At 47.6% G+C, this 17441-nt stretch overlaps 1 protein-coding gene across 1 annotated transcript in view; it reads right to left on the reverse strand.

The window, feature by feature from the left end:
* The window catches only part of camk1da (calcium/calmodulin-dependent protein kinase 1Da), a 602900-nt gene that overhangs the window by 109403 nt on the left and 476056 nt on the right, over window positions 1-17441 (reverse strand). Inside the window, exon 6 of the mRNA XM_070896562.1 lies at window positions 10794-10869. Within this exon, the coding sequence (XP_070752663.1) occupies window positions 10794-10869 (76 nt within the window). The remainder of the gene's footprint in view (window positions 1-10793; window positions 10870-17441) is intronic.

Raw genomic sequence — 17441 nt, forward strand, 5'->3', positions numbered from 1 at the left:
TCTGTGCGCTATACAGGAGGGCGGGTATCACTACAGCCCTGTAGACCATGAGCTTGGTGGCAGATTAGAGGTCCTGGTCTTCAAACACTCTCTTCCTCAGGCGGCTAAAGGCTGCGCTGGCGCACTGGAGGCGATGTTGAACCTCGTCATCAATGTCGCCCTTGCTGATAGTCGGCTCCCGAGGTATGGAAATGGTCCACGTTGTCCAAGGCCGCGCCGTGGATTTTGATGACCGGGAGGCAGTGCAATGTGGTGGGGTCAGGTTGGTGGAGGACCTTTGTCTTACGGATGTTTAGTGCAAGGCCCATGCTTTCGTACGCCTCGGTGAAGGTGTTGACGATGGCTTGGAGTTCAGCTTCTGAATGTGCGTAAGACGCAAGCCAGCAGCCTCCCGTTGTGAGATTGAGTGGGTCTCCTGAGCCCGAGGGTCAGTGTGCAATGCCACTTTTACTGCTGCTCTCTCATCTTTGGGCGGAAAAACTCAATTTGACATTTTGAGGCTGCGCCTAACGTCCGCCGCTAAAATCAGCATTCAGGCGGTAACACCGCCCGCAAAAACGGCCATAACCAATTTCGGCCCCTTAGTGTGGTCATATTTAAACAATAGAAAGATTACACTGCAGGGATTAACGTCAGGCAACAAAAGACTATTGTTGGACAAAAAACAAATTATACCTTTGGTTGAACATGACAAACGTCTAATTCAAGGGGACTTCCTACTGATGTAATATTGAGAGCTTCATTAACAAATGAATGCTCAATGCTAACAAAACTATTAGCCCAACTTTGTAATGTCACTTTATGGCAGGATGTGCCTTAAAGTTGTTAAAATGGAGTTTTCAGTTTTACTCTACATTTTTATTACGCCCTGGGGTGAAGTTCCTAAATTTGATTGTATAAGAACAAAACTCTGGGTTACAAAACCATCTGGAGTTCCTGTTAATTCAACAGGGTGACAGGGTTAATAATGCTTTCTATATTCAACCTGCAGACAACAAATTGAAACTACCAATATTTTTAATCAGTAGATGTATAATTCAGGAAATTGGGTTAGTTTCTGTAGGAAGTACGAGCAGTAAATTCAAGATTCCTCTGAACACACGCCGTAACCTCACTAGAGGACTCCAATTATGTTCATTTTCACTTGGTGTTTTAGTGAATTACTTGATGGTTGAAAAAGCTTACGGGATCCTGGGCTTCATAAACAGAGGCATAGAGTACAAAAGCAAGGAAGTTATGATGAACCTGTATAAAACACTGGAGCAGTGTCCAATTCTGGGCACCACACTTTAGGAAGGATGTGAAGGCCTTAGAGAGGGAGCAGAAAAGATTGACGAGAATGGTTCCAGGGATGAGGGACTTCAGTGACAGGGATAGACTGGAGAAGCTGGGGTTGTTCTCCTTGGAGCAGAGAAGGTTGAGAGGAGATTTGATCGAGGTGTTCAAAACCATGAGGGGTCTGGACAGAGTAGATCGAGAGAAACTGTTCCCATTGGTGGAAGGGTCGGGAACCAGAGGACACAGATTTAAGGCAATTGGCAGAAGGTCCAAAGGCGACATGAGGAAAACGTTTTTACGCAGCGAGTGGTTAGGATCTGGAATGCGCTGCCTGAGAGGGTGGTGGAGGCAGACTCAATCGTGGCTTTCAAAAGGGAATTGGATAAGTACCTTTTGGAATTTTATTGTGCAGGCTACGGGGAAAGGGCGGGGGAGTGGGACTGGCTGAGGGGCTCTTGCAGAGAGCCGGCATGGGCTCGACGGGCCGAATGGCCTCCTTCTGTGCTGTAACCGTTCTGTGTTTGTAAGGCACTCCAGCAGCCGCTTGTGCGACTCCTCATACGCTCCAGTGCTAGATAAGCAGTGGCAAGGAACAGTGGCCTCGAAATTCTCTGGGATGCTGGGATCACACCCACCAGTGCTGGAGTTTGCACCCCCTCTGGCATTCACCCGCCCAACTGTAGCCAGAAAATCCAGTGCCTGCCATCGGGCCTTCGCCCCAGCACCGATCATGTCCACCCTCCCCCAGTGCCCCCCGTCACCTCCGATCACGACCGTGTCCCAATCAGCTCCCTCGGTCCAGGGGCCAGATCAAAAACCGGTCTTTAAAGAGAATCCACTTTTTCTCGAGGGTCCGCGCTGCTTCCCTGGCGCGGGCCCCACCAGCCGAGCCCACATCCATCCAACTCGAGGCTAGTACCCGTCAACCCACGGACCGTGCCAGCCTTCAGAGTTATGCCGGGTCCCGACAGCCAGGCAAGCAGCAACTCCCAGCACAGGGGCGCTCACCCCTCGCATCGCCCATGGCAACACTGGCCTTCTGAAGAGCAGGTGGAGCTGCCGCCCCGTACAAGGCACATTGGACACACCTGGCATTGTCGGAGAGCCAACAAAGCCAGCTCGAGGCTGGATCTCGGTCCGTGTGTTAGGGATGGAGACCGATGGAGGTGCCGTGGATTTTCAGTCACCCTGCCTATCAACATTCCTGCTTGCGACAATGACTACACTCCAGAAGTACTTCATTCCCTGTAATTTGTGAAAGGCACCGTATAATTGCAAGTCTTTCTTTTTTTTAATTTACGATGCTTTGTTATAAACTGGCCACGCTCACGGCTCACAATCCCATGGGTCTTTGGGGTTCGGGGCAGGAGAAGGCAATTAAAGGCAGTGTGGAGCGAGGTAGTATAGGCAGTCAGTGCTTCTTTAGCTATACCCAGGACTCCTCTACAGTGTTTCAAGAAATGTAAAAACTCCATTTAAAAAGCAAAGGTAAGGTACCTGTGACCTAGCAACCTGCCCTGCGCTCAATGCAAGTGCGTTGTGAAGTGTATTAACTGTCAGTATCACCCTCGGTTTTGATTTGGGGTCAAATGTCACAATCGTCATGATCAGAAATGTCAACATCAAGATTAATTCTCCCTCTTAGGAAGAGGAGGAGGCCAGTCAATCCCTCGAGCCTGTTCCGCCCTTCATTTAGGTGGTAGCTGACCTAATGGGATCATCTGGCCCTGGTGAGACCACACCTGGAGTATTGTGTACAGTTTTGGTCTCCTTACCTAAGGAAGGATATACTTGCCATAGAGGGAGTGCAACGAAGGTTCACCAGACTGATTCCTGGGATGGGGGAATTATCCTATGAGGAGAGATTGAGTAGACAAGGCTTATATTCTCTAGAGTTTAGAGGAATGAGAGGTGATCTCATTGAAACATCCGAAATTCTCACAGGGGTTGACAGGGTAGATGTAGGGAGGATGTTTCCCCCCAGGCTGGGGAGTCTAGAACCAGGGGTCACAGTCTCAGGATAAGGGGTCAGCCATTTAAGACTGAGATGAGGAATCATACGTCCTTACTATACAGTATAAATGCACAAGAGGCCCATACTTGAGAGAAGGTCACTCTGTGACCAGTTACCTTTATTACCAAGACCTCAAGTGATGAAGGTGGGTGGAGCTTCCCCTTTTATACTTGAAAGTCCAGGTTAGAAGTGTCTCCTACAAGTTCACCCCCTTGTGGTCAGTGTTCTCAAGGTGTACAACTTAGGTCAGTTTATACATGGGTTACAATGCTGGTTGAATACATGACATCACCTCCCCCCCCAAAGTCTTATTGGGACCACAGGTTAAGTCTCTCTGGTGGTTTATGCTCCCTTGTAGAGCGCCTGAGTTGGGGCTCCGGTTGTTGGGCGCTGGCCTGAGTGTCTGCTGTTTGCGGTGCCTCAGGCTTGTCCGGACTGCCCACGGTGACTGGACTCTCCTCCACTTGGTTCCGGTGTTCGGTCACCTGTGGTGGAGTAAACTCTACGTCGTGTTCTTCCTCTGCTTCTTCTATGGGGTTGCTGAACCTCCTTTTAGTTTGATCCATGTGTTTGCAGCAGATTTGTCCATTGGTAAGTTTAACTACCAGAATCCTATTCCCCTCTTTGGCAATCACAGTGCCTGCAGGCCATTTGGGCCCTGCAGCGTAATTAAGGACAAAAACAGGGTCATTGACATCAATACATCGCGCCCTCGCATTCCTGTCATGGTAGTCACATTATGACTGACGTCTGCTCTCAACAATTTCTTTCATAGTGGGGTGTACATGGGATAACCTGGTTTTGAGTGTCCTTTTCATTAGCAGCTCTGCGGGTGGAATCCCTGTGAGCGAGTGTGGTCGGGATCTGTAGGCCAACAGGAGGTGTGATAAGCGGCTTTGTAGGGAACCCCCTTGGATTCTGAGCATCCCCTGTTTGATTATCTGCACTGCTCGTTCCACCTGGCTGTTTGAGGCCGGCTTGAACGGTGCCGTTCTGACATAGTTGATTCCATTGCCTGCTATGAAGTCCTGGAATTCAGTGCTTGTGAAGCACGGGCCATTATCGCTGACCAAGACATCCGGTAGACCATGGGCGGCAAACATTGCCCGTAGACTTTCTACCATGGCAGAGGATGTGCTTGAATTTAAAATGGAACATTCAATCCATTTGGAGTATGCGTCTACTACAACCAAAAACATTTTTCCCATGAAGGGACCTGCGTAGTCGACATGGATGCATGACCATGGCTTGGCGGGCCAGGACCAGAGGCTTCCCTGGGTGCGTTGCCCAGCTGAGCACACGTGTTGCATCTGCGAACACAAAGTTCCAGGTCTGCATCTATCCCTGGCCACCAAACGTGTGACCTGGCAATTGCCTTCATCATGACAATACCCGGGTATTCATTGTGAAGTTCTCTGATAAACACCTCACTGCCCATCTGGGGCATGACTACTCGGTTTCCCCACAGTAGACAATCGGTCTGAATCGAGAGTTCATCCTTGCGCCTATGAAACGGTTTAAATTCCTCAGGGCATGCCCCTTACGTGGCCGTCCAGTCCCCATTCAGGACACATTTCTTAACTAAAGACAGTAGCAGGTTTTTATTTGTCCTGACTTTAATCTGACTGGCTGTCACATGTGAGCCTTTGCTTTCGAAAGCTTCAACAGCCATGACCATCTCAGCATCATGCTCAGTTGCCCCCTCAGCGGTGGCTAGTGGGAGCCTGCTGAGTGCATCGGCGCAGTTTTCAGTGCCCGGTCTGTGCCGAATTGTATAGTCATAGGCGGCTAACGTAAGTGCCCACCTCTGTATGCGGGCCGATGCATTCACATTTATGGCCTTGTTGTCGGCCAAAAGGGACATTAGGGGTTTGTGATCTGTCTCCAGCTCAAATTTCATGCCAAACAGGTACTGGTGTATTTTTTTTACTGCATATACACATGCTAGCGCTTCCTCTTCTACCATCCCGTAGCCCCTTTCTGCCTGGGACAGACTTCTGGAGGCATAAGCTACCGGCTGTAACTGACCATTGGCATTCACATGCTGCAATACACACCCGACCCCATAGGACGACGCATCACACGTTTAAACTAGTTTCTTACACGGGTCATATAACGTTAACAGTTTATTGGAGCATAACAAATTGCGTGCTCTATCAAAAGCCCTTTCCTGGCTGTCCCCCCAGACCCAATCGTGACCTTTGCGTAGGAGCACGTGTAGCGGCTCTAGCAGCGTGCTCAATTTGGGAAGAAAGTTACCAAAATAGTTCAGGAGCCCCAGGAACGAACGCAGCTCCGTCGTGTTACGGGGTCTGGGTGCTCTCTGGATCACTTCCGTTTTGGACGCAGTAGGTCTGATCCCGTCTGCTGCTACCCTCATCCCCAGGAATTCTACCTCTGGAGCCAAGAAGACGCACTTCGCCTTTTTCAGTCGCAGCCCAACCCAGTCCAGTCTGCGTAGCACCTCCTCCAGGTTGTGAAGGTGTTCTCAATATCATGACCCGTGATGAGGATGTCGTCTTAAAAACCACCGTCCTTGGAATCGACTTGAGGAGACTTTCCATATTTCGCTGAAAGATCACGGCGGCCGAACGAATCCCGAACGGACATCTGTTATACTCAAACAACCCCTTGTGTGTCGTGATGGTGGTCAGCTTCTTCGACTCACTCGCCAGCTCCTGGGTCATGTAAGCTGAGGTCAGGTCCAATTTTGAAAAAAGTTTGCCACTGGATAGCGTCGCAAAGATGTCCTCCGCTCTCGGTAGCGGGTACTGGTCTTGGAGTGACACCCGATTGATGGTGGCCTTGTAATCACCACATATCCTGACCGACCCATCCGCCTTGAGCACCGGCACAATCGGGCTCGCCCAATCACTGAATTCGACTGGCGAGATGATGCCTTCCCTCAGCAGGCGGTCCAATTCGCATTCTATCTTTTCCCGCATCAAGACGGCACCACTCTGGCCTTGTGGTGTAATGGCCTGGCGTCCGGGTTTATATGAATCACTACCTTAGCCCCCATGAAAGTGCCGATGCCGGGTTGAAATAATGAGTCAAATTTGTCCAGGATCTGTGAGTATGATAATTGCTCCACAGAAGAAATTGCATTGACATCGCCCCATTTCCAGTTCATGACAGCAAGCCAACTCCTCCCCAGTAGTGCGGGACCGTCCCCTGGGACAATCCAGAGTGGCAACCTGTTCTCTGAATCTTTGTGGGTCACGACTACCGTGGCGCTGTCTAGCACCGGAATTATCTCATTTCTATATGTCCATAGCTGTGCGTCAATCGATAATAATTTTGGCCTCCGGCCTTGGACACGCACAACTTTTCGAATTGTTTGATACTCATCAGGGACTGGCTGGCCCCCCGTGTCTAGCTCCATTAATACTGGGATGCCACTGAGGAGCACTTTCATCATTATCAGTGGTGTCCTGGTGTATGAACTGTATATGTGCTCCACATGAACTCGCTGAACTTCAGCTTCCAGTGATTTCCCCCAGTATTCATTTGGCCTCGTAGGGCTTACATAGGGCCCGTCCTCCTCCTACATCAACCTGGCTGCAGGCTTTGTGCACATTCGCGCCAAGTGACCGCTGACGTTGCAGTTTCTGCAGGTATATCCTGAAACCTGCAAACTCTGGCTGGGTGTTTGCCTCTACACCTCCAGCATGAGCTGGAGGCCCCGTTGTTGGAAACAAAAGGTCCATTACCAGTCGATCGTCTCTGACTGTCTCTGTAACTGTCCTTAAGCGCACCATTAACAGGTGTTGATGGCCCCATTACTGACCGCATTGTCCACTGCAATGGCATGAATCACCGTTCAGCTAGCCATTGTCTCTGTTGAATTCCCCCTTTGGGTTCGACTATATGCTGGGGCATGTCCGAATCCCCTTGTCTGCCTAGAGAACTGTGTGCCGCATTAACAATGTTGACTCCCTGGTCGTTTGCCACATTAGAGCCAAGATTTTTGTCATACATCATTCTGGTCTCTTCCTTCCCTGAGATAAATGTCTGGGCTATCAGAGCCGCCACTTCCAAGGTCAAGTCTTTGGTCTCAATCAGTTTCCTGAAAACCCCAGCATGCCCTCAATAAAAAAGTCTCGCAGCATCTCCGCTCTGCATGCATCTGGGAACTTACATAGGCTCGCCAGTCGCCGGAGATCTGCCACGAAGTCTGGAACGCATTTCCCTTCTCGCCGCCGGCGCGTGTAAAACCGGTGTCTCGCCATGTGCATGCTGCTCGCCGGTTTAAGGTGTTCTCCGATCAACTTACTGAGCTCTTCGAACGTCTTGTCCGCCGGCTTCTCTGGCGCTAGAAGGTCCTTCATCAGGGAGTACGTCCTGGATCCACAAACCGTCAGGAGATGAGCCCTGCGTTTGTCGGCCGAATCCTGTCCCAGCCATTCCTTAGTGACAAAACTTTGCTGTAGTCTCTCAATAAAGTCGTCCCAATCATCACCAACACAGTACCTCTCTTCTGTGCTGCTAGTGGCCATGCTCGCGTGGTTTAAATCCCAGTTTCTTGTCGCCAATGATATGTCCTTACTATACAGTATAAATGCACACGAGGCCCATACTTGAGAGAAGGTCACTCTGTGACCAGTTACCTTTATTACCAAGACCTCAAGTGATGAAGGTGGGTGGAGCTTCCCCTTTTATACCGGAAAGTCCAGGTTAGGAGTGTCTCCCACAAGTTCACTCCCTTGTGGTCAATATTCATAAGGTGTACAACTTAGGTCAGCTTATACATACGTTACATTGATAGTTGAATACATGACAAGGAGGAATTTCTTCACTCAGAGGGTGGTGAAATCTTTGGAATTCTCTACCCCAGAGGGCTGTGGATGCTCAGTCATTGAGTATATTTAAGATAGAGATTGATAGATTTTTTGATATTAAGGGAATCAAGAGATATGGGGATCGGGCGGGGAAGAGGAGTTAAGATTGAAGATCAGCCGTGATCTTATTGAATGATGGAGCAGGCTCGAGGGGCCGTATGGCCGACTCCTGCTCCTAATTCTAATGTTCTTATGTTCTTATAGATCTTGGGGTGACACACATGAACATACTTCCTCAAATGCTAGCACTTCAGCCCTCTTCTGAGGCTGTTGGGTAGTGGGAACTTTCTAAAGAAGACATCCTGCTCGCTGTTAACAATCAACGCATGTGCTGTTCTCTATCACCCTCCATTACAGGAGAAGGTCGTTCACAGTAATAGAGTGCCCTTGTAATGGACAGCAGGAAATCTGTAATCACCGCACGCTTCAGTATTCCATTCTCTCTTTTATTTGTTCACAGGATGTGGGCGTCGCTGGCAAGGCCAGCATTTATTGCCCATCCCTAATTGCCCCTTTGAGAAGGTGGTGGTGAGCCGCCATCTTGAACCGCTGCAGTCCGTGTGGTGAAGGTGCTCCCACAGTGCTGATTTTGTCGTAGAGGCTTGGTACAACTGAGTGTCTCGCTGGGCCATTTCAGAGGGCAGTTAAGAGTCAACCACATTGCTTTGGGTCTGGAGTCACATATAGGCCCAGACCTGGTAAGGGCGGCAGATTTCCTTCCCTGAAGGACATTGGTGAACCAGATGGGTTTTTACGACAATCTGGTAGTTTCATGGTCACCACTAGCTTTTTAATTCCAGATTTATTTAATTAACAGAATTTAAATTCCCCAGCTGCCGCAGTGGGATTTGAACTCACGTCTCCAGATCATTAGTCCAGGTCTCGGGATTACTGGTTCGCAGGGTGATGGCTCTTTGTGAAAGGAAGCACTCCCTAACATCTGACTTCTCTGCCTACATATTTTAAACTCATGCCTGGTACTTCTCCCAACCCTATCCATCCCAAATAACCTACTCAGCTCGGCAGAATCTAATCCCTTCATCATTGTAAACACCTCTCAATGTCTACTTTTCTCGAATGAAAATAGTCCTAGCTCCTTGAGTCAATCTGGATAACTAAGAGCCCCCAAGATTGGATATCATTTTAGTTTGCGGAGCAGGACTAGACGCAATATTCAAAGCCTTGTATAGTCTATTGTGGCTCAGTGGGCAGCACCCTCGCCTCTGAATCAGAAGGTTGTGGGTTCAAGTCTCACTCCAGGGACTTGAGCAGAAAAATCTAGGCTGACCCTCCCAGTGCAGTGCTGAGGGAGTGCTGCACTGTTGGAGGTGCAGTCTTTCAGATGAGATGTTAAACTGAGGCCCTGCTCTCTCAGGTGGATGTAAAAGATCCCATGGCACTATTTGGAAGAAGAGCAGGGGAGTTAGTCCTGGGGCCAATATTTATCCCTCAATCAACATCACTAAAACAGATTATCTGGTCATTATCACATTGCTGTTTGTGGGAGCTTGCTGTGTGCAAATTGGCTGCTGCGTTTCCTACATTACAACAGTAAACACGCTTCAAAAAGTCACAGCATGCTGGGATGTCCCGAGGACATGAAAGGTGCTATAAAAATGCAAGTCTTTCTTTCCTTTATTGTATTATCAAAGCAATACAAGCCAAAAACTATTTGTCTCCCAAAATAGCCTTTAATTTAGAATTATCTGTGATTGTGTGGGACAGACTCCAAGCAATAATTGTTTTCTGTCAGTAACACTGTTTTTGGACTGGAATATTTTTGTCTGATGGAGATTCCATTAAAATGCCAAATAAATAATGATTCGGAAATACTAAGTTCAAAAACCAGCTGACCGAGAGACTTAATAAGAAAAAAGGAGACTTGCATTTCTATAGCGCCTTTCACGACCACCGGACGTCCCAAAGCGCTTTACAGCCAATGAAGTACTTTTGGAGTGTAGTCACTGTTGTAAGGTGGGAAACGCGGCAGCCAATTTAATAGAAACATAGAAACATAGAAAATAGGTGCAGGAGTAGGCCATTCGGCCCTTCGAGCCTGCACCGCCATTCAATGAGTTCATGGCTGAACATGCAACTTCAGTACCCCATTCCTGCTTTCTCGCCATACCCCTTGATCCCCCTATTAGTAAGGACTACATCTAACTCCTTTTGAATATATTTGCACACAGCAAGCTCCCACAAACAGCAATGTGATAATGACCAGATAATCTGTTTTTAGTCATGTTAACCGAGGGATAAATATTGGACCACGACACCGGGGATAACACACACCACCCCCGCTAGTGCCATAGGCTCTTTTGCGTCCACCTGAGAGAGCAGACGGGGCCTCAGTTTAAGGTCTCATCCAAAAGACGGCACCTCCGACAGTGCGGCACTCCCCCAGCACTGCACTGGGAGTGTCAGCCTAGATTTTTGTGCTCAAGTCCCTGGAGTGGGACTTGAACCCACAACCTTCTGACTCAGAGGCGAGGGTGCTGAATCAAGGTTAACATAAATAGTGCACCTGTACTTTTAGATCACCTGTCACAGTCTGTCTCCAGCACAGAACACATCACAAGGCACCACAGGCCAGTGTGACTTGCACTGGCTGTTCTCGGAGCTCACCTCCATTACACTTCTATAAGAGAACGTTTACTCACAGAATGTAGGAAATGACTCCAATGGACCAGCAGTCAACGGCTTTGCTGTAGGGCTTCTGGGCAAGCACCTCTGGAGCTGTGGAAGAAGCAAGGGGAGGGGGGAAATACAAGGAAACACAACAAAGGTCAGTAATTGCCAATAAGCACTCCTCGATAGCCCAAAGCCATTGTGTGATTGTGTGTCATTGTGTGACACTTTCTGACATCCTGTATTGTGTCTTACCGTTTCCCACCACAGGGTGGTGCCCTTTGGATCTAGGGGAAAGGCATGAAGCCACAGAAGCTCGGTAGTCAGACATGTTGCTGCTAAACTTTAACTTATTGTTAGTTAGGAATCAGACCTCTGTTCATGCGACCTCTCCAGAACCACAGTTAAGTCAGTAATTTCTCCTTATTGCTGCTTTATCGGAATGTTCTTGGATGATTGTGTTGTTCCTGATGCGGTACTGCAAGAAATCTAGAGTGTGTTCCTGGTTTGTATTCCGACAATTCACCGCACATAGTAAAGGATTTGGAATCCGATGCCCTGATCTTTGGCCATATTGCTTGATGTCACGGTTGACACTGGCTGGGGAAATCAGAGTTATCGCTTGCCTCAAGCTTTATTCTTACAGAACCCAGTACACACTGAATCAGTGAAAAGAATTTCAGAGGAGAATGTCTGTTGTGGGCAGGGCCACATCGTCCACATGCCCGACACGAGACTCCAAAAGCAAGCGCTCTACTCGGAGCTTTTACACGGCAAGCGAGCCCCAGGTGGGCAGCGGAAACATTACAAGGACACCCTCAAAGCCTCCCGGATAAAATGCAACATCCCCACCGGTACCTGGGAGCCCCTGGCCGCCCTAAGTGGTGGAAGAGCATCCGGGAGGGCGCTGAGCGCCTCGAGTCTCATCACCGAGAGCCACACGGCCCTCGGTCAGCAGCCCTAAAGGTTGCATATAAATCTATGAACAATGAACAACGGCGGAAAGGCAAAGAGCATCCGGCCCAACAACCCCCGAGATGTCTGCGCTCCTCTAATTCTGGCCTCTTGGGCATCCCTGATTTTAATTGCTCCACCATCGGTGGCCGTGCCTTCAGCTGCCTGGGTCCCTAAACCTCTCCACCTCTCTAACTTCCTGTCCTCCTTTAAGATGCTCTTTAAAACCTTCCTCTTTGACCAAGCCTTTGGTCATCTGCCCTAATATCTTCTTATGTGGCTCGATGCCAAATTTTGTTTGATAATCGCTCCTGTGAAGCGCCTTGGGACATTTTACTACTTTAAAGACACTATAAAAAGACAAGTTGTTGTTGTTGTAAATACTCAAATATAGCACATTTTGGGCGCTAGTGACATGATAGCTCTACCATACCTGTTTAAATCAACTATCTTCAATGAACTTGTTATAACAGCAGTTCCGTACCTGGCACACTGGGGCAACTGGTCAACAAAGCAATTGACTCAGTTCCATCGCAAGGAGATGCACTGACAGACTGTTAACCAGGAAATGGATGCAAACAGCCCTGTTATGGATGAAAGGTTAAGTGTATTTTCCTATTTTCTGCAAATTCATTTGTAAAAAGATTGTATTCATAAGAACATAAGAAATAGGAGCAGGAGTCGGCCATTTGGCCCTTGAGCCTGCTCCACCATTCAATACGATCATGGCTGATCTGATCATGGACTCAGCTCCACTTCCCCGCCCGCTCCCCATAACCCTTCACGCCCTTAACGCTCAAAAATCTGTCTATCTCCACCTTAAATATATTCGCTGCCTCAGAGAGCTGTGGAAGCTGGGTCATTGAACATTGAAGACAGAGATAAACAGTTTCTTAACCGGAAAGGGAATCAGAGGTTATGTGGAGCGGGCAGGAAAGTGGAGCTGAGTCCATGATCGAATCAGTCATGATCGTATTAAATGGCAGAGCAGGCTTGAGATGCCGTATGGCCTACTCCTGCTCCTATTTCTTATGTTCTTATTCAAAGACCCAGTCTCCACAGCTCTCTGGGGCAGAGAATTCCTATATACTTGCGATGTAATCATCTCCATGAAATGTGGGTGTCATTCAAGAAGATTGAATCAATGAGAACAGGTAATAGACAGTGTGCGATGCTTGTTCGAGACTGATAGATTTTTGTTGGCTAAGGGTATCGAGGGATATGGAGTAAAGGAGGGTAAATGGAGTGGGGTACAGATCAGCCATGGTCTAACTGAGTGGTGGAACAGGCTTGTATCAAGTGTAAATGACATGGATCTATGTTATTTGCAGAGATCACCATTAGACAATGCGACCATCAAAAATTAATTTTGTGTAAATGTCAGTGGCTCTTTGTGCCATTTAAATGAACTCTAGTTACTTGGTCATAGGAGAATAGTCATTAAAGGCATGACCATGATGTGGGTCACAGAGCTCTCCGTTATACTGTAACGAGTAGCTATCCAGTCCCATTTTGAGAGACTGGTTGTGAAATTGGGCATATCCTAACACTCAGGCTGCAGAGTTGTTGACTATGGAGCGCAGTCCGTGCACATTGAGCCTGAAATTCCGATGTCCCGGCTCCGTACGAAGTTTCTACGGACCTGGGAAGGTATGGGAAAAGCCGGTTTTCGGCTGAAAACCAGCTTTTCCGATCTGTCAAGTTTCTGGCTTGACATATCTCATGCATATCGCGAGCGACAACACTTGCAGGGCAAGATTTCCGATATTTACGCATACCTTGCCCAGCAAATGTCCTCAAAAAATCTTGCGCCTGAAAAAGCAGGCGTATAGCCTACTGTTACAGGCGCAAGTGTTTAAAAACACACATAAAAACATTAAAATTAAATTAAACACACAAGAAAACATATTTTATTGTTAAAAACCCTTCTCACTACGGTAAGTTTATTTTAAGGCATTATTAAAAAAAGTTTTTTAAAAAGTCGGGAAAATATTTTTTTTATAATCACTTTAATTTAAATGAATCTTAAATATATAGAGTATTTTTCTATTTTTTTATTAGTGTTGTGTGTTTGGGGTTTCTCATTCATAACAATGGGAAGTCCAACTTACAGAGTTTCCATTATTATGAATGAGAAAATGCTGTACCTTGATTGGCTGCCCAGAGCCATGTGACTGCAGCTCCAGCCCTGCGCATGTCCCAACGTGCATGTGCTGCGACACGCAGGGAGTGAAGGCCTCAGGATCGGAAGTTCGAGCGCGCGCAGCACCTTCAGGTAAGTGCGCATCTTTTTTTCCTTTTTTCAGTAGTTTGCCCACGGGAAGACCTCGATCGGGATTTCTGGGCCATTAACTTTGGAATAGCTTCATGCTCTCGGAAGGAAGAACGTATTTTTGAGAAGGACTACGGAGTTGCAAAAAGAACCCTGCCCTTGGCATAAATCGTGACTCAGTGTGGGCGATTTTCTGACACGAGAGAGAGATAGAGACGGCATTGGTTCTGGTCAAAGCACATGTGTGGAAATGGGTATTTCAGACTTTGCCTCAACGGTTGCAGATTTAACTGATCACTTTCTCACAATCTCTCTTTAACTTCAACTTTTCTGTTTGAGAAGGAACTTCAATGTTGTAATAAATATTATTGTGCAATTAGTTAGATGCCATCCTTTAAATAGAGATTTCATTATAAAAAGCAGCATAGTCGAGGGCAGAATTCTGATATATATATCTAGTCAGTGCACTTTCCTGTGTACTGTTCCCATTACAAATTGCTATATCCACATTTATAATGGAAGCTTTTTTTTTTATTCATTCATGGGATGTGGGCATCACCAGCAAAGCTGGCAATTATTGCCCATCCCTAATTGCTCTTGAATGGCTCGCTGGGCTGGGCCATTTCAGGGGGCAGTTAACAGTCAATCACGTTGGTGTGTGTCTGGAGTCACATTTAGGCCCAGACCGGGTAAGGACGGCAGATTTCCTTCCCTAAAGGACATCAGTGAACCCGATGGGTTTTTACAACAATCCGGTAGTTTCATGGTCACCATTACTGATACTGGCTTTTTATTCCAGATTTATTTAATTAACAGAATTTAAATTCCCCAGCTGCCGTGGTGAGATTTGAACTCGCGTCTCTGGATTATTAGTCCAGTAACATTACCACTATGCTACCGTTCCCTGGCTATGTTAAGTTGTCGTGTTGTGATTCTGCCCTTGCTATAATGCCGCCATTAATGGGATGGTGTAACCACATTATGATAAGTTTACATAGACAGGCTCTATTATAAATGTGGATTTAAGAACTTATCATCCAAATATATAAAAAAAGACTTGCATTTCTATAGCGCCTCTCATGGCCTCATGACATCCCAACGTGCGTTCCAGCGAATGAAGTACTTTTTAAATGTCTGTTGTAAGGTAGCAGGCAATTAGCGCACAGCAAGCTCCCACAGACAGCAATGTGATAATGACCAGATAATCTGTTTTAGTGATGTTGATTGAGGGATAAATATTGGCCCCAGGACAAACTCCCCTGCTCTTCCTCAAAATAGTGTCATGGGATCTTTTATGTGAGACTGAGCGGGCAGACGCGGGGCCTCGGTTTAACGTCTCATCTGAAAGACGGCCCCTCCGACAGTGTGGCACTCCCTCAGCGCTACACTGGGTGTGTCAGCCTAGATTTTTGTCTCAAGTCTCTGGAGTGGGACCTGAACCCATGACCTTCTGACTCAGAGGCGAGGGTGCTGCCCACTGAGCCACAGTTGGCACTATTGACTAAATACAACAACAACTTGCATTGATATAGCACCACTGACGTGGAAAACGTCCCAATGCGTTCCGCAGGAGCCAAAGATGGGGATATTAGGATGGGTAACCCGTGACAAGTTGAGATATATTGATGCAGAGAAACCACTTGGCCAAAAGTAGAACTGGCTACATTCTGAACTAGTTGTGCTTTTCCTGCATCTGTTTCATTTCCTGCTAATAAGCATCATTAACGTGAACATTCCAAGGGCTTTGGAGCAGGTCTCACGGAGAGAACAGGGAGACCACAGCTGTGGGCAGGAGCTGTACACCGAGTCACACTAGAAAGTGCACACTATACATTTGAAAGAAAGACTTGCATTTATATAGTGCCTTTCACGACCATTAGACATCTCAAAGCGCTTTGCAGCCAATGAGGTACTTTTGGAGTGTAGTCACTGTTATTAATAATAATAACTTTTACTTATATAGTGCGCCTTTAATGTAGCAAAATGTCCCAAGGTGCTTCACAGCAGTGTCACAAGACAAAACAGGTAAATTTGACACCGAGCCACAGTAGAAATTAGCGCAGGTGACCAAAAGCTTGGTTAAAGAGGTCGGTTTTAAGGAGTGTCTTGAAGGAGGAAAGAGAGGTAGAGAGGCGGAGAGGTTTAGGGAGGGAGTTCCAGAGCTTGGGGCCCAGGCAACAGAAGGCACGGCCACCAATGGTTGAGCAGTTATAATGTGGGATGTTCAAGAGGCAGAATTTGAGGGGCGCAGACATCTTGTGGGGTTGTAAGGCTGCGAAAGATTACAGAGATAGGGAGGGAGCGAGGGCCATGGAGGGATTTGTAAACAAGGATGAGAATTTTGAAATCGAGGCGTTGTTTAACCGGGAGCCAATGCAGGTCAGCGAGCACAGGGGGTGGTGGGTGAGCGGGACTTGGTGCGAGTTAGGACACAGGCTGCTGAGTTTTGGATGACCTCAAGTTTACGTAGTGTATAATGTGGGAGGCCAACCAGGAGTGAGTTGGAGCAGTCACGTCTAGAGGTAACAAAGGCATGGATGAGGGTTTCAGCAGCAGAAGAGCTGAGGCAGGGGCAGAGGCGGGCGATGTTACGGAGGTGGAAAAAGTTGGTTTTAGTTATGCAGCGGATGTGTGGCCGGAAACTCATTTCAGGGTCAACTATGACACCCAGGTTGCGAACAGTCTGGTTCACCCTCAGATTGATGCGAGGGAGAGGGATGGAGTCAGTGGTTAGGGAACGCAGTTTGTGTGGGGACCAAAGATAATGGCTAATTAACTGGAGAAAATTTCTGCTCATCCAGTACTGGATGTCGGACAAGCAATCTGACAATTCAGATACCAAGCAGGGTTCGAGAGAAGTAGGAAATGCTGTAATGTGGGAAACGCGGCAGCCAATTTGCGCACAGCAAGCTCCCACAAACAGCAATGTGATAATGAACAGATCATTATGTTGATTGAGGGATAAATATTGGCCAGGACACCAGGGATAACTCCCCTGTCCTTCTTCTAAATAGGATCTTTTACATCCACCTGAGAGGGCAGGCAGGGCGTTGGTTTAACGTCTCACCCGAAAGGCAGCACCTCCAACAGTGCGGCGCTCCCTCAGCATCACACTGGGAGTGTCAGCCTAGATTTATTTTTGTGCTCAAGTCTCTGGAGTGGGACTTGAGCTCACAACCTCCGACTCAGAGGTAAGAGAGAGAGTGCTGCCCACTGAGCCACAGCTGGCCCTGCTAGAATGTTTCTTTTACCATGTGTGATTTTCTGACTGACAAGAATTTGGCCGTGTTGAATATTTTTAAGGGAGAGGTGGTCGTGGAACAGCAGTGGAAAGGAGCACAGCCAAGCATTTCAAACTGAACACCACCTGAGGGAAGTTGTACATAAACACGCAGGCTGCTTCACATCTCACCGGCAAGCCATGGACAAATATAATTAATGATTAACTGTGCGG

This window comes from Pristiophorus japonicus, chromosome 13 (genome assembly GCF_044704955.1).
Source record: "Pristiophorus japonicus isolate sPriJap1 chromosome 13, sPriJap1.hap1, whole genome shotgun sequence".
Lineage (NCBI taxonomy): Eukaryota > Metazoa > Chordata > Chondrichthyes > Pristiophoridae > Pristiophorus > Pristiophorus japonicus.